General features: G+C 39.9%; 1 protein-coding gene and 1 long non-coding RNA gene across 4 annotated transcripts in view; one reads left to right on the forward strand and one right to left on the reverse strand.

The window, feature by feature from the left end:
* LOC112647371 (uncharacterized) overlaps positions 1-3,148 on the forward strand; it is a 57,419-nt gene extending 54,271 nt beyond the window's left edge. For all 3 annotated transcript variants that reach the window (XR_003128295.3, XR_007410761.1, XR_004816058.2), the window contains one exon: positions 1,398-3,148. This is a non-coding gene — a long non-coding RNA (uncharacterized LOC112647371). The remainder of the gene's footprint in view (positions 1-1,397) is intronic.
* Positions 1,318-25,067, reverse strand: LOC112647579 (myosin-4). The gene is made up of 38 exons (XM_025428775.3): positions 24,830-25,067; positions 24,601-24,744; positions 24,064-24,220; positions 23,060-23,087; positions 22,853-22,967; positions 22,057-22,149; positions 21,838-21,901; positions 21,438-21,536; positions 21,204-21,307; positions 19,476-19,614; positions 18,777-18,895; positions 18,526-18,675; positions 17,837-18,007; positions 15,863-16,172; positions 14,858-14,928; positions 14,372-14,459; positions 14,158-14,275; positions 13,742-13,865; positions 13,511-13,647; positions 13,128-13,383; positions 11,773-12,015; positions 11,509-11,685; positions 11,166-11,311; positions 10,839-10,929; positions 10,367-10,756; positions 9,221-9,347; positions 8,627-8,745; positions 8,305-8,501; positions 6,858-7,041; positions 6,612-6,777; positions 6,394-6,518; positions 5,416-5,724; positions 4,646-4,849; positions 2,981-3,106; positions 2,720-2,890; positions 2,529-2,633; positions 2,331-2,426; positions 1,318-1,562 (listed from the first exon to the last, which is right to left on the reverse strand). The coding sequence occupies exons 1-38, from the start codon at positions 25,031-25,033 to the stop codon at positions 1,410-1,412; spliced, it is 5,820 nt and encodes a 1,939-aa protein (XP_025284560.3). The 5' UTR covers positions 25,034-25,067; the 3' UTR covers positions 1,318-1,409.
* Between the last annotated feature and the right edge of the window lie 1,415 nt (positions 25,068-26,482).

The following is a 26,482-nucleotide window of genomic DNA, read 5'->3' on the forward strand; positions in this document are numbered from 1 at the left end:
GGTTAACTCTACAGAGTTTAATTAAAATTTGATAATAAATGCCTACCTTAGGCAGGATATTTCATTAATCTTTATCATGGCCTAGGTTAAATATTCCTTATTAATTATTTTTCATCCCTCTTAAATCCTCTTCTCATGAAGCAGGCTTCTCATTACTAATTAGGATTCCCACCCTGGGGAAGGAGATTCCTTGAAGCAGCCACCTCGTTAGGAAGGGATATATACACCACTGTAAAAGAATAAATTGGGATCTATGATCTTATTTTTAAAATATCTACACAATGAAATCAAACGGTAAGCTTTAAAAAAAGTTTCAAAGAAAAGACTATTCTGGTAACGGCTGTGGTATAATCTCAGTCACATTCTTTTTGATATTAGTAAATAAATTTCCTTTCTAATTCCTCCTCCTTTAAGTAGGTATAACAGGTTCCTTGGGCTTGGTAAAGCAGACTTGTATATAGAAATTAGGAATTATCTAAGAAGTTCTGTTCCTTTCCTTGAAGGAATTCAGAGAATTTCCCCCAAAGGAAATAAAACACATAATTACAAGATAACTGGGAGGTTTAAAGGCCATGAAACTGGCTTACTTTTTAGTGGTCTTCCAGTCCTTTCCTTGGACCAGTATTGCAAACCTGCTTGCAGTCTGCATTCTTGTTCATTGTCATCACTATCACCTCTAATCTGGACTATTTTCATAGCCTCAGCAGTCTCCAGGCTCTGGTCTTTCCTCTTCTGCACCATCCCCCGTGCAACTGACAGAGATGGGTCAACTCTCCTCATGAAATCTCACCAGGCCAATGCATATCCTGATTCCTCAGTACTACACAAGAGGCCATTCCCTTCCCTTCTGTCTCAGGCCTCATCTGAGGACCTCCTTGCTCTTTGAGCCTGTGCTCAAACTACTCTGATATCTTATGCTTGTTTTCTGTTAGAAGGACCAATTCCATTTCTCTTTTACGTGATACCTACCTACTCATCTTTTAGGAACTGTTTGAATTGCTGTCTCTCCTGCTGGCTTGAGCTCCTCAAAGGCAGAACGACTGTCATATCCCTGATGCCCACTTAGTATAGACACACACTTGGTTCTCAATAGAATTGGTTGAGTGGATTTGGGGATGCATTAACCACCTTTGTATACTCTCAGAGAACTGAATTTCTTTTGCCTTCTTTTTCACTGTCCACACTCATTTTTGTCATCATCTGATTGCAAAGTTAGGAAGTTAACAAATGTTGAAGAAATGAGTTAAGTTACTATACCACTGCAGAACATGTAATTAAGAGAGACATGTATTTTTAGATTGGAAAGTTCTCTGCAGATTTTATTGCCTTGATGTTATAATGACATGCTTCGTGACACAGAATTTCACATTTTGCACATTTCTTTGGTCACCTTTCAGCATAATAATGAATTACTCTTCAGTTATGACTTTCGTGTGAACCTCTCGGCTCTTCACCCGCAACTTGTTGACCTGGGACTCGGCAATGTCAGCCCGCTCCTCTGCCTCCTCTAGCTCGTGCTGGATCTTGCGAAACTTGGCAAGGTTGACATTGGATTGTTCCTCCTGAGACAAGAAACGCATTTCAGAGAACATGAATATTTGACATTTTCGGATTCTCACTGCCTTTGTTATGAGAAGCAGCTACTGGATTTACTTCATAAATGAGAAAGCAAAGGTTCTTTTATTTGGTCATGTACTTATTTGGGTGCAAGGCATCTCACACAGTCGCCTCTGTGAACAAGTGGGCTTACAACCCCCCACCCCCACCCCGGTTTTGTCTCTCTCACTTGATTCTCTTCCTGGCAAACTTAAGATGCTACAATGTCAACTGGAAGATCAAAGTAGTGGGAATCTGGATCTGTGAGACAAACTTTTAAAAGTAGGCACAGTGGTAGTACTGGGTGAAGAGAAACTTAAGAAAAGTTTCTGAATTAACAGGACAAGATAGATTATGAGAAAGGAGCCAAATGAAAAATGTTCTGATGGATTTGTTGTGAAGTTCATTTAACAGAGCTTAGACTTCAGAGCCCTCATGCGCAGCCCCTGTGAGTGCTGGAGATTCCTGGGAGTAGTGGAGCGTTACAGATAAGGGAGGGAAGTAGATGGTAACTAAGAAACATTTCTAAACTAACATGGCTGGAAAATTGCTTAAGGAGGTCTCCTAAGGTTCTAGTAATTACTGGTAAACATTTTTCATTCTGAATATTCATTTTCACATCTAATTTTGTACTCTTTTGCGTTAAAGAAAGGCTCTTAAATACTATAAACTAAAGACTCCACACAACCTGGGCCTGTTCCTGAACTTTTCTTCCTTATTGTGAAGCTACTCACAGCCTCTTCAGCTTGTCTCTTGTAGGCTTTAACTTTGGTTTGCAATTTGTCCACCAAGTCCTGCAACCTAAGAACGTTCTTGCGATCTTCCTCAGTCTGAAATGAGAGAGGTAGCAAACAGTGTTGTCACTGAAAATGACTCCTCATTTTTATTTTCTTGAGAGCAGTAGGCCTGAGATATATGGAATGGTGGGTCACCTGGTAAGTGAGTTCCTTCACTCTTCTCTCATGTTTACGAAGACCCTTGACAGCCTCAACGTTGCGCTTCTGTTCATTTTCAACCTCATTTTCAAGCTCCCTTACCTGGAAGAGAACAAAAGTGTTTAGCAGTTTGGCTGTAACTAGCTGCATGAGCAGGTGGGGAATTGAATGAAGTGATGGGCACCTACCCTGGCCTCCAGTTTCTGGATCTGTTTCTTCCCGCCCTTCAGGGCCAGCTGCTCAGCCTCATCCAGACGATGCTGCAGGTCCTTCACCGTCTGCTCCAGGTTCTTCTTCATCCGTTCCAGGTGGGCGCTGGTGTCCTGCTCCTTCTTCAGCTCCTCGGCCATCATGGCCGCCTGATCAGCAGTAAAACAAAACCAGTTGAGAAAGGGAAGTGAGAACATCAAGATTCAAGTTTGACGATCACCGTGCTGCCCTCTGCTCACGTCGGTGATGGCCTTCTTGGCCTTCTCCTCTGCATTGCGGGCTTCCTGGACGATGTCCTCCATCTCGCCCTGGATCTGGGAAATGTCTGTCTCCAGCTTCTTCTTGGTGTTGATCAGACTGGTGTTCTGGTTAAAATTTATTAAAAAAAGAAAGGGAAGCCCATTTAATTCTGTTTACATTTTCATTGACTAGTGTACTTAGGCAAAAATTCTTGATTCATAAAAATTTTGGGATAAAAACCAAATCAAAAGTTGAGTCTTAAGTTTTTTATCTGTATATCTGTTAATGAATGTTTTCTGAAATTCTTCCAGGTAGAATTTGATCTTTGATACCAATGGTGTTTGACTATTATCAGTGACTGCTTGTAAGCATGAAGCAGAATCCTGACTCAAGAAAAAATTTAAAGTGCTGTACCATGTAGCACCGTGTAGCTCATGGAAAATGGATTACTAATTTTTAGTTGTCCATTCATGTTTGGCTGGCTTTATATTTAAAGGGCATACATAGCATCACTATTGGTACAAAATGAACCAAGCATCTGTTATGTTTTGGAAAGTTGATAGTATTTGAAATATTTAATCAATTCAAGGATACTAAGAATGAGTAAGAAAAATGTATTTGAATTTGAATTTAAAATTATTTGTAGTAGTGTGTGATTTTAACATTTCCATGATGGCTATTTCCTTTATTGCAATTTTTAAAAAGTATATCATAATATATGTTTATTATAAAAAGTAGAATATACAAATTAGCAAAATAAGAGGTAAAGAATAAGTATTGTACTCGCACTACCCAGAGATAACCATTGATAACACTTTTGTTTATCCTTCTGGATATTTCCTATATATATATTTTTTTAAAGATTTATTTATTCATTCAGAGTGAGCGAAGAGAGAGGCAGAGACACAGGCAGAGGGAGAAGCAGGCTCCATGCAGGAAGCCCGATGCGGGACTCGATCCTGGGTCTCCAGGATCACACCCCAGGCTGCAGGTGGCGCTAAAACCGCTGTGCCACCGGGGCTGCCCTCCTATATATTTTTAATAAAAATTACCATCCTTTATATATTATTTTTAAGTTGCTCTTTTCACATTCTATTTTGTGAACTTCTTTTCATGGCAATAGAAATGCATACCATAATGGCTGCTTATTATAAACCTTCTAAGGATATACCACCATTTATTTAGCACATCCATTATAAACAACAAATGCTGAGTACCAGTAACTATGGCCTCTATGAATTTGAATGAAAAGCTTCTTTTTATATTTCATGTAGTTAGCTTTATGTGCATACAGGATACAAACAAATAACTTGGTGGTGTATTCTTTTTCGTCTGTCTTATTTGCTTATCTATTTGCAGCTTAGAGTTGCAAAAGACAAGATGGCCACTAATGTCATATATATGGTTATTATTAGATAGCCTTCTCTGCTTTTTTACAGAAGTTTCTAGACCTCTAAATTTTTTCAAATCAACATGATTATGTGAGCACATAAATATACCTGTGAACTGGCTAGGCCCCTGTATGTCTTAGTAATATACATTTTCCAGAACTTCAGGAAAGGACCCCTACCAAAGTTACTCCTTACTTTACAAGCAAGCTTATCCCCTCAAATTATCTTCAACTTTAGGAAGTACATTTGCTCAACTATTGTCCTGAACCTCACCTGGGTATGCAAGAGTTGCACACGCTCACTAGCATCCAGAAGTTCTTGCTCTGCCACCTTCCTGCTTCTCTCAGTCTGTTCCAGCAATGCCCTTAGCTCTTCAGTCTCAGCCTGCATCAGATTAGCTCTGCGCTCTACCATTGCCAATTGTTCTTTAAGGTCATCTTGGCCTCTGATGGCATCATCCAAGTGTAGCTGAGTGTCCTACACAGAAAAAGGCAAAGACTGTTACTCATGCTTCAGTTATAAATTTAGAGTCACATACACACTTTGTTCTCAATAACTTAGAGTATGATTAGAGAGGGAAAATCTGCAAGTCCCTTTTTTTTTTTTTTGCAAGTCTCTTTAATGACAAGTATTTGTAGCCTAGAGTAGCAGATCTCCTCAAAAGAACAGGGTTGTTCTATTTTAGATATTGAGCCATAAAAGAATAACCACGGCTAAAGCTACAAAATTTCAGATCAAGAAAGCATCCTCAGGATGAGCTACTTTAATGATGTTGTTTTATATGTTAAACAAGTATAAATATATATTTTTAAAATATATGTGTATATATTTATATACATTATACAAGTGAAGTTTATATAAATGAAGTGATTTTGAATTGTCTTCTCTTCAGTCGACAAAGTGAACTTTGTCTTAGACTTTCTGGATTTCTTTAGGTGTGTTTGTAAAATTTTCAACTGACTACCATATTATTTCGATTTATGTCACATCAATTACAGTTACACCCAAACCGTATAACACCATACATGTTTATCCCGGTGTACCTTCAATATTCCTTGCGTGTTTCTAAGATTCCTTATTGCCTCTGCAGCCTGGCGATTGGCATGGTTCAGCTGGATTTCCATTTCATTGAGATCTCCCTCCATCTTCTTCTTGATCCGCAGGGCATCATTCCTGCTCCTGATCTCAGCATCCAGGGTGCTCTGCATTGACTCCACCACTCTGAGATGGTTCCTCTTTAGCTGATCTATCTCTTCATCTTTTTCAGCAATTTTGCGGTCAATCTCAGATTTCACCTGGTTTAACTCAAGCTGGATGCGAAGGATTTTGCCTTCTTCATGCTCAAGAGATCCCTTTATGAAAAGCAAGTTTCAGGTTACTCTTGACTTGTGACCCTCTCAGGAGTAATCTGAGGTGTAATCTGAGACCGGCCCCTATACTTAGAGGGGACAGAAGGACCAAATTAAGAGGCAGGCCACTCCAGCTTGGTAGTGGCAGTTTAATCAGAGCAAAGGGAACTTACATGAGAGGCTTGTCTTGGGTGGCAGGAAGATGAATGGACCCCCGCATCCGCCCACCAAATTCTAAAAGCTTACAAAGGGGCCTTAAGTAGATTTAGTCACATATACCATATAGGAGTTCTCAACACCACACCACTAGCTCAAGGCTGTGTCTTTAGAGCAACCTCTGGGAGCAGGAGAGGGAAGTGGAACCCACATTCCTGGGATGGGGGACAGTCCATCGGCAGTCACATCTTTCTGATGGTGTTTTCCTGATTGTTACCTAAAGAGCTGCTTGCTGTTTGTGTTGCGCATTATGATGGTTTCTTGAAGAGGGCATTAAAAAAATGCACAAACTTTCATACATCTTAATTTACCCTGTTAGTTCTGCATTCCCAGGGAACAGTACAGTATTTTTCACTGAATGAGTTATCCCCTGCAGCTTTGCAACACGATAACCCTCAGCTGCTATTAATTTTTCAATTTATTTGTAATGCATAAGTGAGTAAATGGAACATGTACCTCTGCTTCCTCCAGGGCAGCCTGTAGTTCACTCTTCTCTTGATCTATTTGTTTCTTTACTTTCTCTAATTCGTGGATATGCTTTCCCCCCTCTGCGATCTGCTCTGTCAGGTCAGAAATCTCCTCTGTGGGTTAATAGTAAAATACCACATTCAATTGAGAGAAATAAAAACTTGTCTCCCTACCATTTTTGAAATAGAATGGTGACAAAGACTTACGCTGCAAGTTCTTGTTCTCTCGCTTCAGGGTTTCAAGGTGATCCAGGGATTCCTCATAGGCATTCTTGACCTTGAACAGCTCAGTGCTGAGAGCCCGGGCCTCCTTCTGAGAGGCCTCCAGTTCAGCCTGTGTTTCCTCATACTTCTGTTTCCACTCCGCCAGGACCTGGAAGTACATCAGAACTAAGCCTCTGTAATCAGGAATGAGGTCACCTCCTCCCAGGAAAGCTGGTCGTTGTGGGTCACCTTGTCGAAGTTCCTCTGCTTCTTGTCCAAGGCAGCACAGGCCGCATTAGATCTCTCCACGTCAATCATGAGGTCCTCCACCTCACTCTGGAGCCGCTGCTTTGTCTTTTCTAGAGAAGAGCATTTGGAATTCACAGCCTCCACATGTTCCTCAGCTTCCTGCAGACGCTGGGCCAGCTTCTTCCTAAAATGTTGGTCAGTGCAAGTTACCAAGAGCAGGTTTAGAGCTACCACAGTGAACTTTATAAAGCTGCTGACCAGGAAAGCATATTTCCCCCAAGATTCTTTGCTTCTATGTCCATAAATTGTTAAGGTTTTCTAAAATGTCTTCTTAGTACCCATTTTGTCTCTTTAGTTTTCCCTAGTGAATTTTTATCTTCGTATCAGGGGTTGTTGAACATATTCATGAGGCCTTTTTCATATGTGTGGTGGTAGTGTGTGCATGCATGTGAGAGTCAGAGAGAGACTGAATGGGCCTATCTGATTATACAGTGGTAGAGACTGCTATCTTCTCTTTACAGACCAGTGCATGTCCACTGAAGAATGGGCCAAGACCACAGCCCTCCCCACGCACATCAGCTGAGTGAACAATGTAAGGACATGACAGCTGTGAACAGGAGACATATCATCAAAGAATGCTAGGACTAGATAGTGTTCTTAAGTGTTTTTTAACATATTACTGTTCATAAATGAAACTGCAGCCCAAAGTGATGCATGTGAGGTCATAGGATTAATCACTAACTTTTTGGGTCTTGTGCCCCGGCCATTAAATACTGCTCCAGAATTATATTTTCCAAAAGCCCTCCAAAGTCTTACTGCTTCCCTCACTAGCTAATACTTCTGTGAAATGCTCCCTCTGCAAATGCCTGCCAGACCCCCTCATTCAGTTTAATTTTAGCAACTACTGAAGATAAATCTAATTTAGAGAAGTTTCCTTCACTGGGAACATAATGATTATTTCCCTTCCATGTGTCATTCCCATGAGTTTTATTCCATAACAAGTGTGTGTTATTAGTAAATCAGTTTATTGATACTGATTGTTAGTTAAATAATGACAGAGTATGATAGTCTTATTCTGAACTTCTAGATAGGGAAACTAGTTATTGTTAATTAGAACATTCATAATAATATAGCACTATTTCCATTTTTCCTTATACTGAAAGAAATTCTACTTAATTCTTAAAGGGTGTACTGATAATTTTTTTTTTCATTTCAGTGGAAAGAAATTTAAGATATTTTTGTAATAGACCAAAATGCAGGGAGAGCTGTGGTCTTGGTCCATTCTTCGGTGGACATGCATGGTCTATAAGAAGATGATGGATTCCACACCTGTGTAATCAGATAAAACTTTCCTTTTGTCTTCATGCTTGAAATATTCTTTCTTTTTATTATTTTTCCTTCACTAATTTTAAACTTTTCTTTCTTCCTCTATCATTAGAGCCCGTACTTAGCCTCCTCTAGCTCCTCGGTGCGCTGGATGGCATCTGTCTCATATTTGGTCCTCCACTGGGCGACCTCACTGTTGGCCTTGGACATTGACCTCTGCAGCTCAGCCTTGGCCTCCTGCTCCTCCTCATACTGTTCCCGCAGCAGGTCACAGTCATGGCGGGCTGATTGCAGTGCATGGGCTAAGGCATTCTTGGCCTGGACCAACCAAAAAGTGTGCATTGTACATTTATGTTCTAGTCATTGATACTCTCTAAGGGAAGTTCAAAGGATGTCATGCTGCAAAGTTAAGTGATTGAAAGTCTCGACTGGAGAATTTTCACCTTAGACTCCTCTTCCAGCTGCCTCTTTAATTCCTCAATCTGTTGTGTAAATGCTTGTTTGCCTCGTGATAGCTGAGACACTAGAGCTTCTTTCTCATCTAGCTGTCGTGAAAATTCACCTGTGAAAGACAAAACATGAATGATTTAGTTCTGTTGGCTAGGAGAAGACTAATTTAAAGAATGCTGTAATATTAGAACTCTTACTCCAGTAATGAAAAGAATAACTTAAGAATTTTGATGGGGTTGAGATGGTTATTTCTTGCTTTTTCAAAAATGTGAGCTTTTTTGGATATTTTAGGTCCTTCCTTCCTTCCTTCCTTCCTTCCTTCCTTCCTTCCTTCCTTCCTTCCTTCCTTTCTTTTTTTAGTAATGCTGAGGCAACAAAAATCTCAGTCCAGGGAGCTTAATTTTCTTCCAGTTATAGCTTATAATCATTCTTTTTACTGTCTCTCAATGAAAAGAAAAAGGAAATACAAATTAATGATAAATGGACATGTGTAGCTAAGAAATGATGGCTGTTCAAGTGCATTCACAAATGGAGGCTCGCCTTTGGTTCTCTGGCTCTCTGTGTGCTGGCCGCATGTGCCCACTGACCTGATTCTGTGTGCAAACGAGCCTTCTGGGCTGACAGCTCATTGATAAGGCGTTGTTGTTCCTCTTCCTTTGTTTTCACTTCACTAAGCTGGTCCTCCAGGGTGCGGCATGTTTTTTCAAGGTTTCCCTGTGGTGGGAGGTGAAAAACAGAGAAAGATGATACATTTTTATTTTAAGACTGGATTTGGGGTAACTGCTTATGAAAAGGAGCTGAGTTGTATTTACTTTTCTATTCACTCCAAAGCTCTGCATGGTACCTTGGATGTAGAGGCACATAATTTGGGCCATAGGAATAAATAAATGGTTATGAAAAGTAGGTTATTGTCTTTGGAAAACATGAACATCATTTAAATTCTGCATCATGTGGAGTATGATTTTTAGAGAATTTTTCCCCCCTGAAATTACATTCTTTCATGGTCATAGTGACAAAAGTTAACATGATTTCTACAAATCAGATAGGAAGATCAAAATGATTCATTTCAATATAGTGATGCCTAATAGACATAATAGGAATAATTTAAAAATAAAGTAACATTATAGCAACAATGTTGACAATAGCCAAACTATGGAAAGAACCCACATGTCCATTGACAGATGAATGAACAAAGAAGATGTGTATTATATATACTATATATATAATACTCAGCCCTTAAAAAAATGGAATCTTGCCATTTGCAATGACATGGTTGGAACCGGAGGGTATATGCTAAGTGAAACAGGTCAATCAGAGAAAGACAATTATCATACAATCTCATGGAATTTAAGAAACAAAACAGAGGATCATAGGGAAAGAGAGAAAAAAATGATGAAATCAGAGAGGGAGACAAACCATAAGAGACTCTTAATCATAGGAAGCAAATTGAGGGTTGTGGGAGGGGAGGGTGGGCAGGGGGATGGGGTAAGTGGGTGATGGACATTAAGGAGGGCATGTGATGAAATGAGCACTGGGTGTTATATATAAGGACTGATGATTCGCTGATCTCTATCTCTGAAACTAATAAACTAAATGTTAATTAATTGCATTTAAATAAAAAAGTAAAATGAGATAACATTTAAAGTTTGTACAGTTAGATTAGATATATTCATATATAAAGTATCATTTTGAATCTTGCAAATAAAATGGAAAGGGGACAAGTTCATAAAAACCTTGGCTTTGGAGACCGTCTCCATGTTACTGGCAAGGTCATCAATCTCCATTTTCAGCTCACTCTTCTCCTTCTCCAGCTTCTGCTTGACCCTCTGCAGGTTGTCTATCTGCTCCCCGAGCTCGGCCACGCTGTCCGCGTGCTTCTTTCTCAGGGTAGCCGCTGTGGCTTCGTGCTGCAGGGTGGCCTCCTCCAGGTCCCTGCGCATCTTCTGGAACTCGGCCTCCCGCTTCTTGTTCATCTCAATCTGGGCAGATGTGGCCCCGCCAGCTTCTTCCAGGCGCTCGCTGATCTCCTCCAGTTCCCGGGAGAGGTCAGAGCGCTGCTTCTCTGCTTTGGCCCTGGAGGCGCGCTCTGCCTCGATTTCCTCCTCCAGCTCCTCGATGCGGGCCTGGGAGTGACACATGGACATTAATGCTGACTCACCGCAGCTTTGATTCCTGTAATGCACAGAAGTGGAGGCTCTTCCTCACCTGTAACTCCTTGATCTTTTTCTGTAGCTGCATTGCTAGAGCCTGCTCATCCTCAATCTTGCTTTGCAGATTGCTCATTTCAAACTCTTTCCTGTTAGAGGAGCAACATATAAGCTCTCCATCAATTCTCTTACCAGTTTTCTTTCTCATGAATAGTGGAATGTCTTTATACTGCTGTGTTAAGGATCTGAATACTATATATGTTTTTATAAGTCAATAATATACCATTTTCATTAAAAAAGTCTAAGGTACCATTTTTTCCCCAGTGTGCCCTGAAGTAATAGTTTAGAGGTCTTTAAAACATATATTTCACTTGAATTGACTCACTTTTTGAGTTTCTCATCGAGTTGCTGCTTATCATTTTCGACATCCATTGTGGATTCTTGGGCCAACTTTAGGTCTCCCTCTAGTTTCCTCTTGGCTCTTTCTAGGTCCATACGGAGTTTCTTTTCTTGTTCCAGAGATCCTTCAAGCTGAATATATTGTGGATTTTATTTATTTCAGTCCTAAGGCACTGAGCCATATGGTACTAACCATCAAAGGAGAATTTTAAAAGATACACCAAATAGCATGGGAATTTTAAGTATTATTTTCAAAGCCACAGTGAAGGGCTTATGAGCATGTCACAACTGTTTATCTTGAGACAAAATACTGTGTTTTTCACACTTACATCATCCACTTGCTGCTCTAGCTTGGTTTTAGCTTTGGTCAGGGTGTTGACTTTGTCCTCTTCTGCCTGCAGGTCATCCAGGGTCTGCTGGTGGGCCTCTTGGAGGGCCTTCTTCTCCTTGGTCAGCTTTGCGATGGTTTCATCCAGGCCTGCCATCTCTTCTGTGAGGTTTTTCACCTTGAAAAAAAAGAAATGATACCTGCTCTAAAGCAGCTTAGTAGGGGGGCAGAATCTCTCTGTGGTAGAACAGAATATGTTTCATACCTTGTTCTCTGTGGCATGCTTCTCCTTTTCAACCTTGGCCAGGGTCAGCTCAAGGTCATCAATGTCTTTCTTGAGCTCTGAACACTCGTCCTCCAGTTTCCTCTTCTTGGCCGTCAGCTCAGCATTGATCTCCTCCTCATCCTCTGCTCTCTCAGTCACCTCCTTGATCTTGGCCTCCAGCTGGATTTTGGTTTTAATCAGCTGGTCACATCTCTCCTCTGCATCAGCCAAGCCATCTGCTTCCTAATGAGAGAAATGAAATGATATAATTTGAGCTATATCTATAATCACACAGTAATTTATTAAAACATGGATATTTCTGTGACTTAACCAGTTTGATCAACACAATGCCAACTTTATTTATTTTAATTTTAATTTTTAAAGATTTTATCTATTCATGAGAGACATGGAGAGAGAGGCAGAGGCATAGGCAGAGGGAGAAGCAGGCTCCCTGTGGGGAGTCCAAGGTGGGACTCAAATCTCAGGACCCCTGGATCACGACCTAAGTCAAAGGCAGACACTCAACCCCTGAGCCACCCAGGCACCCCCATATGCCAACTTTTAAAAGTCTAATGGACAAAATGTTAGTACTTTTAATGTATTGATTATAATAACAGATTTCCTCCAACTATCCATGTATGGAAGGTCAGATCAGGAAAAACTAGTCTTTTGGGAAAATCTACACCTGTGCTACTTTGGAAACGTTACTTATTAATTCTAGGATTCTGTTTCCTCACATTCAAGGGAGTTAATAATTTAACCTTTCCCTGCCCTGGTAAGAACAACATAGCCTCTATTTATGTACACAAATATCCACTAAGGAAAGAACAGTCTCACCTAAGAGAAGGTTCTGTAAAGAAAGGAAAATGTCCATGGTCATCTTTACGACTTTGCTCATTGGGCAGCCTGGGTGGCTCAGCGGTTTAGTGCCACCTTCAGCCCAAGGCCTGACCCTGGAGACCTGGGATGGAGTTCCACATCAGGCTCCCTGCTTGGAGCCTGCTTCTCCCTCTGCCTGTCTCTGCCCCACCCCCTCTCTATCTCTATCTCTATCTCTATCTATCTCTCTATCTCTCTATCTCTATCTCTCATGAATAATTAAAATCTAAAAAAAAAATGACTTTGGTGATTGATGACCGTACTGTGTATGAATGTGCCTATGATCAGACACAGCATAATTGGTGACTTCACATCTATTGCTTCTTTTGGTCTGAGTCTTCGTATTTTTGAATGACAATTGCAGCACTTGGGCTAGTGGAAACCATTGATCAGAAACCTTAAGCTAAAACTTTTTCATATCCACTCCACAGTATATGGAGGTTAAGAAGTGGTTGAGCCGTGCAGTGGACACTCACAGATTGAACTTGGAGCTGCAGGTCATTTTTCTCTTGCATCAAAGCTACCATCTTCTCTTCAAGCTCTTTCCTTTTTGCCTCTGACTTAGCCAGCTCTTCCTTGGTCTTCTCAAACTCTTCCTTCATGTTGGCCATCTCCTTTTCTGTCTCTGCACTCTTGAGGAGTGGCTTGATCTTGAAATACAGCTTCATCCAGGGCCAGTGCTTGACATTCATGAAAGCACGGACATTGTACTGGATGCAGAAAATGGACTCTCTGTAGGAATAATAAAAAATGCAAATAAGGAATGATTGGACAGTGATTGTCACTCAACAGAAGTAATGACTGTATCATATTCAACTATGAAAATGCAGAGAATGAGGACTTGGATTCAGTCCCTCACCTCCTCTCCATCATCTTCTTGAATTCCACCCTCATCAGATAGCCCCTGCACACGGCTTGGGTGCGTGTGATGAGTTGAGCCAGCTTTTCATCTCGCATCTCCTCTAGAGTTCCCAACAGGCCAGCTTTAAAGAAAACCTTGCCAGAGAACAAGCTAAATATGTTATTTCCACTCATGAGAAAGTCCAAAGGTGATGAAATTATGATAGAGATAGATTTAGGTTGATGGTACCTTGGTATGACCGAATTTGTACTGGGTGTGGTCGATGTCAATAGACCCTAGAAGTTTCTCAGAAGCCTTCTTACTGTCAATGAACTGACCCTCTGGGATAGCACTCGCATTTAGAACCTTGTATCTATCAGAATATAAAGAATGTAAAAGTGTGGTTTTTCTTCTTACTAGCTATCATTGAAAATATGTAGAATGAGCTTTGGAGAAAAAAATTTTCATTAAAATAATCAAGCAGTGCTTTAGTTGAACCTTGGGAAAATATGTTTAAAAACTTACGATAATATAAAGCAAGCCTTCACTCTTTTAAGATCACCTTTCAATTAATTGCATTTCAAGGAAGTTAGGAGATGTTTGAACGGTGTGGTGATATTGATCTAGACTAGCACATTGAAAGGGAAAAATAATGAGACACAAACCTCTGTTTGAAGTCTGCATAAAGAATCCTGCTTGGGAACCCCTTCCTGCAGATGCGGATCCCTTCCAGCACACCGTTACACCGCAGCTGGTGCAGGACAAGTTCATGCTCCATGGCCCCTTAAAAGAAAGAAAAAAAAAAGGATGTGTTTTCTATTGTAGTAGTCTAATAAGAAGTTACACTGGAGTCTTACTTGGATATCATAAATGTCTTACCAGGAGTTTTAGTTTCATTGGGAATGAGACAGCGTACAAAGTGGGGATGAGTGCTCCTCAGATTGGTCATCAGCTTATTTAAATTCTCCTGTAAATCATATGAAAAGTTTTGAAGTCCTTTTTTGTTGCATCTACATAAGAGTCCCTGTCAATGATCTGTACTTAATGTGCCCCATTTCATGAATAAAGTAAATATAACTGACTGCAGTGATTGCTTTTAAGAGAGGGTTTGATTTCATGTGAAATTTGCTCAACACTAGATCTTTTAGGTTTGGAGTTTTAAGGGGAACTGATTCATTTATTGTAAGGACTAGAAGCACATTGTGGATTTTTGTTTTGTTAAATTTTTCCTAACACATTTTTCATTTTACTTTGTACCGCATTGCTTTTTTTCAGTTTCACCGTAGATTTCTTTTAAAAAGTTGCTTAAAGTTATGATAATTTTGTTACAGAAGTTATCTTTTGGCATTCAAGAATATACTGTACCCTGAAAAGGGCTGACACTGTCTGGAAAGAAGAACCCTTCTTCTTGCCACCTTTTTTTCCACCGCCACTTTCTGAAAAATAAAATAGAAAAATTAAAACTATTTGCAATAGCTTTTTAAGTACTGTCCATAGGTACGAGGACTACCAGAATTTCTCCTGGAATTTAAGTTTGCACTCATTCATTTGTATCATTCCTGTTTTTCTTTCTGTATCTTTCCTCCAACTATAGAATAGGAAAATAGAAGCATTGGCTCACATTATAAGTATTCAGGAAAACAACAGTAAGAGAACTATGGATTAAAAGGGCAGAGATGGGGAAAGGATATTGGCTCACATTATAAGTATTCAGGAAAACAACAGTAAGAGAACTATGGATTAAAAGGGCAGAGATGGGGAAGGGATGGGCCTCCTCTCCTCCAGATCAGCAAAGTGAGTCCCCTGAAGGAAGTGTCCAAGAGATGGAGTAGTACTGTCCTCTTCATGCATGCTGGTCCCAGAGAACCGGCAAAGTTGCATACTTGGTACCGGGTGGGTAAGCCTCAACTAACCTGCAGACAGGTCTTATTTCCTATTTGCTTTTGCTTCTATACTGTCACTTCTATCTGGTCCTAGGGGACTTAGGAGAACAGAACTTCAATTCCTCAAGCACTATTGCCTTGACAAAGGATTTCCTCATCTCCAACTTAGCTGGATCCTTGAAGGAACCAGTACTATTAAAATAGTAGAAATGAGCTGTATGATCTTGAGCAAGTCATTTATCCTCTAAGTGTGTCTGCATTGGTGAAATGAAGCCATGAACAAAACGATCCATAGTGTCAGTTTTATCTCTGAAAGCTTATGATCATGAGACCATACCACACTTATTATAAAGTATCCTTCCTTTCATTAAGTCTATATTGGCCAGTGTTTTTCATGTTTGGTTTTGCTGTAACTATATTGGTCTCTGATAAAGCGTATATTTCTGTTTTGTGACTCTGTGAAGATACTAATGATGTTAAGAATGACCTGCTTCAGCACTTTGTCCCCCAGCAAAGAGAAGAGCCAGAGTCTTCATTCCAGACTTCTGGTATAGCCCAACCACAGTCTCATTCAGAGGGTCCTTGTTCTTGTCAAGCCAGCCAGCAATGTTGTAGTCCACAGTGCCTGCGTAGTGGACTAGCGAGAAGTGTGCCTCTGCCTTGCCTTTGGCAGGCTTGGGCTTCTGGAAGTTGTTGGACTTGCCCAAGTGCTGTTCATACAGCTTGTTCTTGAAGGAGGTGTCTGTGGCCTTGGGGAACATACACTCTTCTTCCAGGATGGAGAAGATGCCCATAGGCTGAGAGTAGAAAAAAAGGGATGATAATAATGAGTTCCTCAGAAAAATATGCTCCAATAGTTTATGCATACTTGGTAGAAACCTGAAAATGTTCCAAAAGGAAGATTTGGGATGATAAGAAATTAAATAAGTATGATCCTACTTTATTGCCTCTTCTCTGCTACTGAAAGGTGATAAAATAGTCATGTACCAAGGACATATGGGAAGTATGTTTGCTAGAAAGACTCAATTAAAAAAAGAAGAAGAAGCCCATCTGTGCCATTTGGCAAATTTTATGTTCAGAGTATAAAATTAAATTCCAAGACTACCATTTCAAAGCTGAATTCTTTATCCTGTAAATGTATGTATCTAAATGCTTTCTTTCTTCTTGACAATGTAACTTTCTTCACCTTAAATCTAGACATGACAAAAGTATGAAGAGGAGGGCGAGGGAATGGGGTGACTGAGTGACAGGCACTGAAGGGCGCACTTGATGGGATGAGCACTGGGTGTTACACTATATGTTGGCAAATCAAACTCCAATAAAAAATATACAAAAAAAGTATGAAGAGGAGAGAAATTAAGGATAATGATTAAAAATTACCCATTCCAAAAAAAAAAAAAAAATTACCCATTCCCAGGAGGAGGGTGCATCTCATGCTGTATCATTAGAACTCTTTGTACTCTGAGCAGTGTTCCCTTCTCCATGGTGGAGGTAAGTGATGATAATTTAGTTTTGCTTTGTAAGCAGATTGACTCCTGTTTCAGTGGCAAGTTTGATATAAAAGACTAATACTAATAGGAAATCCAATGTTGATGATTTTGCTTCAGTCCTAAATTGTCTCCTTAAACTATTTTGATGTTCCAGGAACTGAGTACTGTGTTGTTTTCATGAATAGCAGAGATATTATGTCACCAAATTAAAATTATTCCTCAAAAAAAAAAAATTATTCCTCAAATTGAGTAGACCTAGTCTGATGTGATACTCTCATCTTTAATATTTTTGTGTTTGCTTTTCCTTTCCCACTGCTTCAGGTAGTGTTGACATATAACTATATACTTTTTTGGTATCTATGAGTTCCCAATACACATTTGAAATTGTTTAATGTTTTCACATATTCAAAACTGATAGAATTATTGCCCTATCTCCTAGACAAAGGAGAGTTCAGGGTTCATTTTCCAGGCAAGAACGTAGAGAGGTTTGGTGTTTATTCAGTAGTTGTCAGAGGTGTTAATGCCTGCAGTAAGTGAAGAGCTACCCTTCCAGCCTGGAAGACATCTTGACACATTCTGTGTTGATACCCATGAAGGATGATCCATGCACAACACACCATCATGGAATCGCCAGGATCAATGATAGTACTCAGAGGCCTAGCTGCAATTTCATTCCTTTCTCCCCTGCATGTGAGATTATGCAGGAACAACAGTGAAGAAGAGTGAAGTTATAAGAGGGAGAAACATGCATCTAGGTGTCTGTGTATATGCCTGTTGCATTGCAGTCATTTTTCTATGAAAAACTATTCATGAATAATACATCACTTGCAACACACCAGACAACTGATCAGAGTACACAAGCATGTCATCAAACACCACTGCTTGCTCTTTGAGAATTGGGATTGCAGTTAAGCATAAGGAGGTGGACAGTTTGTTTTTCATGTACTGAAGGCTTGAAAAGTCACACAGACCTTCTCAATGAGTTCAATGCAAGCAGCCAGGTCCATCCCGAAGTCGATGAACTCCCACTCGATGCCCTCCTTCTTGTACTCCTCCTGCTCCAGCACGAACATGTGGTGGTTGAAGAACTGTTGTAGCTTCTCATTGGTGAAGTTGATGCACAGTTGCTCCAGGCTGTTGAACTATAGGAGAAGATAAGGAAATTACAACTTAAGTATTTGTACCTATAGAGGAGCTACTAATACTTTCTTCTGAATTTAAGGGATTTTGGTTTATTAAATTACAAATGTTGTTCACATTGTTTTCTTAATATATGACATGATTCTAAAGAAGGTGAATTAACTCCTCAAATACTTTACTTTTTGCATGAAATCAATAGGGAAAATACTATTAACTAAGGAGATCTTTAAATATTCTCTTAGAGTAATTTAAGAAAGCATTTCTCTACCTATCTGTTTGGATCCAGGATAAATGTTGAATATTTATTAACTTTTCACAGACCATTCTCTGAGACTTCTAGACTTGAAAGAAACGTTCTTTCTTTATACCAATTTACTACTTGTTTTGAATCTCCTTAGAGGCTCTTCTTTTCCACAAATTCCATTTTGTACTTTTTATACAGATGATTTTGAATGCTCTAAGAAAATATCAAATGACTGGGGATTAGCATTTGCTAATTTTCTGTCCGTTCACTACTCACATCAAAGATCTCAAAGCCAGCGATGTCCAGGACCCCGATGAAGTACTGCCTGGGCTGCTTGGTGTCCAGCTGCTGGTTGATGCGGGTGACCATCCACAGGAACATCTTCTCGTAGATGGACTTGGCCAGAGCACCCACAGAGTTGTACACCTTCAAGAACAGTGATGGTTTGGTTTTTTGAGTTGAACACAGTCATGGAGCCTTGGGTTTCCTGTGGCTCAGACAAATCAGGGGGGTTCAGTCATGTTTACCTGCTGCACAGTCTGGCCTTTGGTGACATACTCATTGCCGACCTTGACCCTAGGGTAGCAGAGGGCTTTGAGCAGGTCAGCAGAGTTCAGGCTCTGGAGGTAGGCCGCCTTGTCAGCAACTGCAAGAACAAGGCAACAGCGGTGAAACCAAGCACAGCTTACACAGTTTAAGGTGTGAAGGGTAATGACAACAAAAAAAAAAAAAAAAAAAAAAGGTTTTGCTTGAAGAGGAATACATGCAAATGTGACAAAACCATTTGTCACACTAATTTTAGTCAATTTTTTTTGAGTGGATAATTTAGAATGTAGGGAATTGATGCTCTATGTGGTATTTGAAATATAGCTAAAGTAGACCACAGATAAAAATAATTTGAGAAATTCGAATCTAGAGGAGTAGTGACAGGAAAATTCTAATCGTTTTTTTTTTTTTCTTCCAGTGTATGTGGGCATGGAATTTATTAACTGGAATAGAAAAGGTTTTAATAAGATGGTAAATACTGGCTAACAGTGAGTCAGTGAAAAATGGAATGGGCAGAAGTCACACCTCCACAAACCTCAGTTGTGTAGAACATGCATGTGTTATTTCTGTCATCTAATACTTTTCCCTGCCGTCAGGTCAGGAAAGTGAAAGCTTGGCCCCTGCCCTTGAACTGATGGTGTCGGCTCTGTCAGCTGAATGATGTGAGCAGGGAGCGGTACCTTCCGTGCCATCTGGCTCAGCCTGCTCCTCCCTCTGCTTCTGCTTGAACTTCATGTTCCCGTAATGCATTACAGCCCCCGTGAGCTTGTAGATGGCTGCCTTTTCATCAGGGCTAAAACCCAGGATGTCCACAGCACTCTGTGGAAAGAATTGAATTTAACTCAGCTCCCAGTTAGCACCACGGCAGACACTTTCAGGACACTGGGGCCTGCCTCCCCACCTTCTCATTATGTCTTGACTAGTACCTTGCTGTTTTCAAAAGGCAATCATATTCTTCAGCACTTTGTTCCACAAAACAGTATCAATAGGTATGCATCAGTTTCTGATTGAGTCATGGGGACAGTGAAGATCTTGTGTGACCTGTCCATGCTCACCTGGCCAAGACTCAGAGCCTTGACTTTGGATGCCAAGGCCAACACTCTTCCTGTTTCTCCACATTAACGAGGCCTTGCTCCATAGGTTTCTTATCTCATGGATTTCCTTTGCCTCACAAATCTATTGCCTCCTTTTCGTCCTGTGATGTCCGAGTCAAATATGGAATCCTAGCCTGTCTCCCTGGATGTTATGATGGATGCAGTTGGGAAGAGGATATGAGGAGAAGAGCAGTGGCCCTTGAGTTTTTCCCTGTGTGCATCTCTGATACCAGGTTGCAGCTCAGCTGGCCATGAGATGCCTGGCAGTTCACCTGGTTGTTACTCATACAGGGAAGAGACATTTGTGAAAAGAACTCCTTTATTGGAATATTGTTGTGTCTTTTTTCTCTAGCAGGTTTTGATCACCTTCTTAGTTGGCCATGCTAGGCTTTGCAAAGGCTCATGCACTGGAGACAAGACATCAGACAAGGCAGGGGGAGTTCATTTATATAGTACTCAAGTCTCCTAAGACTCTTTCTCCAGATTATTTTACCTCCAGTTCCAGTTCACTGACTTAAACCATTTAAAACACCTAGAAATTAACAAAGTCTTGGAGCAAGACTATAATGCTTTTTTTTTTTTAAACTTCTGACACTAGAGTTTATTTCTCAACTCCTTAACCCTTTTGGACATATGAATAATAATGAGGCAAAGCTGGTAAAAGCTGATATTTATGAGATGAAGGCACATAAATAGTTTATAGATTTTTTGAAAATAATATTTTAAGAGAAGAAGTGTTTTTTTGTAAGCAACTCTTAATCCTATCTTGGGAATGTTGGGATACTCCCACTGGTATTAAAGTTAATCAAAGAAGGTTGACTATTAAGAAATGAGAAAGAAAACATGAAATATGTATAAAGTATATGTATAAAGAAAATAAGCCAAAGAGTAATGATCCTTAAAAAAAAAAGAGGGGGGAGGTGGAGAAAGAATCTGTAGTTCCAGAAATGAAAGTAAAGGCTCACAGAGTCCAAAAAGAGAATTTTTGAGGTTAGAGAATTCATTTCTTCAAATGTTGTATAGAGGGGAGAGGGGAATACTGTTAGCCCACAGAGTTACATTTGAAACAAAACTTGTGTTTACATCTGACTATAGAGGAACTGTGGAAATACCATGTTCTATTATTAAAGCTTTCTGATACCTAGGCTGGAGGGCAGGCATTGAAATATCCTATAATTTTATTCCAAGGGTAAGGAAGTCTGGAAGGTAATATTGCCTATATTGCCTTTCCATGGACGGCATTCACTCTGTGGTGAGGAGTGTTGTATACTGCAAGATGAATTTGTTTCTTCTTGTTCTGTACCTATTACTTACATCGGTGGCTATCAACTCTTCCTGATCATCAATGCTGGGCACCGTAATTTCACCTTGACTGACAAAGGCAAAGTCATATGGGTTGGTGGTGATCAGAAGCATTTCTGTACACATGAAGAAGAACAAATGTAGACAGAATTACTTTGGTCATCAAAAACATTTTAGGGGGATTTCTTACAAAAAAAAAAGGGCTTTTATTCTCCCTGGTAGAAATAAATCATAGATACTTCTTACCAATAAGCTCTGGTTTCTTGTTGGACATGATTTGGTAAAATATGTGGTAGCTTCTTTCAGCCTTTAGCTGGAAAGTAACGCGAGATTTCTCTAGCAGATCTAGAAAGTCAAGTTGAGTGCACAGAAAAGAAAAGCCACAATGGAAAATTAAGCATACGAAAAGTTCATACAATATGATAACAAGATTGTCAATATAGTCCCCCAAAGAAATATATTGTCGGGCAGCCCCGGTAGCTCAGCGGTTTAGCGCCGCCTTCAGCCCAGACCTGGGATCGAGTTCCATGTCGGGCTCCCTGCATGGAGCCTTTTTCTCCCTCTGCCTGTGTCTCTGTGTCTCTCATGAATAGATTAATAAATAAAATCTTAAAATATTGTCAGTCACTAATCCTCATTAACTTACATGTTTCAATATCTGCAGAAGCCAGTTTGCCTGTTGCACCAAAATGGATCCTGATGAATTTACCCTTAAAAAGGCAAAGAAAGACTTTTTGTACATTTTCAAAGGCAGACAAGTTTTTTTCTTTAGCTACAGACCAAACAGATGGGAAAGATATTGATACCACATATACAGAAGTGTCAGTGCTGATCCTCACATGATAAGGAAGACCAGGAGACTTACAAAGCGAGAGGAGTTGTCATTCCTTACGGTCTTGGCATTGCCAAAGGCCTCCAGTAGAGGGTTGGCGCTGATGATCTGATCTTCAAGGGTCCCCTTAAGAGAAATGAGTAAGATAGATAAAGAGACCCCAGGAAAGGTGAGTTGCAGTCCGCTGAAATGCCTTTCCATTAACTTCCTCCCCTGCTCGGTTCCTCACTCCCAGGATTCTGTAACTTTTGGGTGAGGCTGGCTGGCTTGCTTCCTTTTTCTTTTTCCCTCTCTCCTTGTCTATCTTTCTTTTCCTTCCTTCCTTCCTTCCTTCCTTCCTTCCTTCCTTCCTTCCTTCCTTCCTTCCTTCCTTTCTTCCTTCCTTCCTTCCTTCCTTCCTTCCTTCCTCAAACACATTTCTTTCTTTTTTTAAAAGATTATTTGAGAAAGGGAATTTGTGAGCAGGGCTTTTATAAAGTGAATAGAAGGAAGACACATTGGGGGAGGGGGTACTCTAGTGATATGGTCTTAGGCCCATTTTTTCCCCTCCTAATAAATCGTTGTGAGAACTTCTTGGTTTTTGTTTGTTTGTTTGTTTGTTTTGTTTTGTTTTTATGATAACTTCTATCTATTGTACCTGGCAACACATCTATTCTCACAGCCCAGCCACCCAAGAGTTATTTTGCAAATTTTGGCATCACCTGGAATTGGTTGCTATGGCTCTGAAGAACCTTGGCCAAATTATTGAAAGCCTAGGATTTCTTCTTCTTCTTCTTTTTTTTTTTTCCCCCTAGGATTTCTTCTATTCTGGGATGAATATTGTACCTACCTGCATTTTGCCAGGAGTAGATTCCTCTTTTTTCTTCTCTCCAGTAATGGCAATTGTTGCAAAGTACTGGATGACACGCTTGGTGTTCACAGTCTTCCCTGCACCAGATTCTCCACTGTCAAGTCCACACAGAGGAAAAAGTGACAATCTAAGTAACCACTACAGTGATCAAAATTCAACAGAAAGAAAGGCATGAAATCTACATACGTAATCAGGATCGACTGGTTCTCACGATCTGTGAATGAGAAATTGGAGATAATTTGAAAAATATACTTTGCACATATAAGTTTTGTAAACTCAAAATTGTCTTTTAAAGCTCTCTCTCACACACTCACACATGAAAATTGTATCAATAGTTACTTTTCTTTTTTCACAATATTCTTTTTTAAATAAGTAGCAAAAGATGTGCTAAATAGTGTGTTGACTCCTGTTAGTGTGATAGAATATGTAATGCACTATTTCACCATACGATCTTTGAGGATAATTTATCAATGTCAGGTGAATACTAGTTCTGTGTTCCATTTACTCACTTGGTTCATAGTTCAAAATCATGTTATTAATGTCAACCCAAAGTTTTGTGTAGTAATTGTGATAACTTGTACTATGAGCTTTCAAAGCTTACTTTTTAGGAGAGATGGTATATTAGCTATAATTAAAATGCTTAGTTCATATCTAAATTTGGTTAATTTTGATCTGGAATATGCATTAAATAGTTTGGATTTTAGCATAGAAACCTAAGCAAAATTCTCTGTGCTTTTGAAACTAGTCCATTTTATTATTTTTAAAAAACATTTTATTTATTAATTTTAGAGAAAGAGCATGCATGAAGGGGAGATGTGGGAGGATCAGAGGGGGAGGAGTGGGGAGGAGAAAGAATCTCCAGCAGATTCCACACTGTGAGTGGAGTTTGACTCAGGACTCCGTCCCATGACCCTGAGATCACAACCTGAACCAAAACCAAGATGAGCCATCCAGGCACCCCTGGCCCATTTTATTCTAAATATATTTCCCCAATTATATTATATTATATTATGTACTATAATATAATATACTAATCGTATTAGTATACTATGATTATACTGTTATTACTATTATGTCTGTGCTGAACATTTTATTCTCCAAGTACTACCTCTGTGTCATCTTTGTTCTCAGTATATGTACTTTATAACTTTATAAATGGCTCTATAAATTATAATTATGGACTCACTCACCAGTCAGCATGAACTGATAGGCATTGTCAGAGATGGAGAAGATGTGGGGTGGGGCCTCCTGACGCTTCTTGCCTCGGTAGGCCGTCACCACCTCGGGGTTGTACACCGGCAGCCACTTGTAGGGGTTGACAGTGACACAGAAGAGGCCCGAGTAGGTCTGTGGGAAATGACAAGGTTGCTGTGTCAGCCGTCACCTCATTAATCTGCCTTGGAAATACTGCTTACTGTGCCAAATGAGAGGGACCTGAGTACTGTGTCAGTTGTTCTAAGACTTGATTGTCTCATTCCCTGGCTGCCTCCTGCCCACACGTGCCCTACACAATATGCTTCCTTTCGTTTGTCCACGAATTCAGCATTAAGTAGATGATTTGTTACATGAACATATTCAGATACTTCAGAATTCACAACACTAGCCAGATGATCAGTCTTAAACTTGTAAACAAATCAGAAAATAAAATCCTTAATTGGTTTTAGCTTAAGTCCATAGTTCACAGTCTTAAGTTAGCGAAAAGTGGAAAGGAAAATGGGAATGCTCACATAGATCATCCAGGCTGCATAACGCTCTTTGAGGTTGTACAGCACAGCGGGCTCATGCAGGTGTGTCATCATAGCCATGTCTTCAATCTTGTCATATTTGGGAGGGTTCATGGAGAAGATTTGATCTTCCTTAACTGTGACAGTCTGTTAAGAAAAGAAGGAGCTGGTGCGTGTGGTCCAAGCAGAAGAGGACCAGATATGCCTCCCTGTCCCTCCTTATGTTACTTACAGTCCCAGCTTCAGTCTTCACTGTCACCTTTCCCGCTTCCCTGCTCTGCACTGTACTTTTCACATAGGACTCCTTAGCATCCACCACAAAGACAGAATTCTTGGCATCAAAGGGCCTATTCTGGGCCTCAATCCGCTCCTTTTCAGACTTTCGGAGGTACGGAGCAGCCTCCCCAAAAACAGCCATCTCTGCATCAGAACTCATGGTTGCAGGTTACTGGTGGCAGCCCAGCACCGATGTAACTAAAGGGTAGAAACAGAGCTGGACAGTGACCCATGGTGAGGGTGAACGTTGTCCTGTTGGTGTCACACTCTTGTGTCTCACTGGCCTGGTCTCTTTCCTCAGCCCCTCCTCTAAGGATCATTGCTGCATCCTGTGCAGAGGTGCTGAGGGAATGGATCATGGGTTTGAAAACTTTATGTTGGGAGCTTAATTCTTGTGATGTTATAAGCCTCTGTTCATCCTCTGTGCTGAGAGCCTTTGTAGAGGAATATGGAGGAGTTCCTGTTGTGGTCAGCAGCATTCATGATGCCCCAAGTGTGCTCAGAATCTTTTTCTTTTTCTACTTGCTTTGCTTTGTTTTCCTTTTTCTACTCCTCTTCACCATCTTTTTTTTTCTTTTGACGTTGCAGTGATAGAAAGAAATGCAAAATAATTGTTTCCAATGACTTAACAACCTGAGCCTATTTTAAAAATTAAAATATTTAGTCAAATTTTTCTCCTGGTCCAAATTATTAAAATCAGATGTATAAATTGGCTCTAAATATTGTTAAAATTGAATAGATGAAAAGGTACATTTGTTCATTCAGGGGACAGTCTAGATTGAAAACATGTAGTAAGCACGAATAAATGCCTAGGTTAGGAGTAAACTATTTAGGTACAGGTAATAAAGTACAGGTAATAAAGGAAAAGGTAAATGCAACAAAAGTTGAAAATCCAACAAATGATTTGTTCTAAGTCAAAATTAAGTCTCATTCTTAAATTGTGAATGTAGTATTATCAAAACAAAAGATAACTTTAAAAAGTTCTTGGGAACAAACATTTGAATTAAAAACATATCATAGTGTTTATATATTTTTAATTTATAATTTGTTTTTAGCTGGATTTCAGGATATTGGTTGTTTTTAATCTGATTCTTATTATTTCAGATCTCTCTTTCTGCCTCCTTTTTTAAAAAAACACCAATTCTCTAAATATCTCTTTTGAAGTCAATAGCTGGTATAAAATTTCAAACCAAAATGAACTTTAAATTTTTTTCCTACTGACAAATGAATCATGAGAAAATAAGTCCTCTTGCTCTGATGGCAAGGACAGGATGAGTAACCAGTAACAGAAAGGTGACTTTTGTGGAGGGGGAGGGGGGCTGGATTGTGGAAAGCAGTGTCTGTGTGAGACAGCACAGTGAGAACAGTGAGAACAGCAGCGTCACCCTTAGGTAGGCTTTTCAGAAGGAATCTTGGTATTTTGTCATCAGCATTAAACTTCCTCTCGACTGTTAGATATAGAATTTGCAATATATTGTGTCTCTAAAATCAGTCTAGTTCACACCTATGAAAACCTCTTGATGATGCAGTGAAATTTAGACATACATCCAAGGGACAGGTGTTGAATTAGGGTTTTTTCTTCAAAGGAAAAATGCTACCCCTGATACGT

This window comes from Canis lupus, chromosome 5 (genome assembly GCF_003254725.2).
Source record: "Canis lupus dingo isolate Sandy chromosome 5, ASM325472v2, whole genome shotgun sequence".
In the NCBI taxonomy this organism is placed as follows: domain Eukaryota; kingdom Metazoa; phylum Chordata; class Mammalia; order Carnivora; family Canidae; genus Canis; species Canis lupus.

Excerpts from the sequence above, each read along its gene's own strand:
- LOC112647579 (XM_025428775.3), bottom strand. The coding sequence starts at position 25,033 with ATGAGTTCTGATGCAGAGATGGCTGTTTTTGGGGAGGCTGCTCCGTAC. Across the intron at positions 2,427-2,528 it reads TGAAGGAACTCACTTACCAG|ACTGAGGAAGATCGCAAGAA; the intron begins GTGACCCACCAT and ends CTCTCATTTCAG. Across the intron at positions 1,563-2,330 it reads AGAGACAAGCTGAAGAGGCT|GAGGAACAATCCAATGTCAA; the intron begins GTGAGTAGCTTC and ends TTCTTGTCTCAG.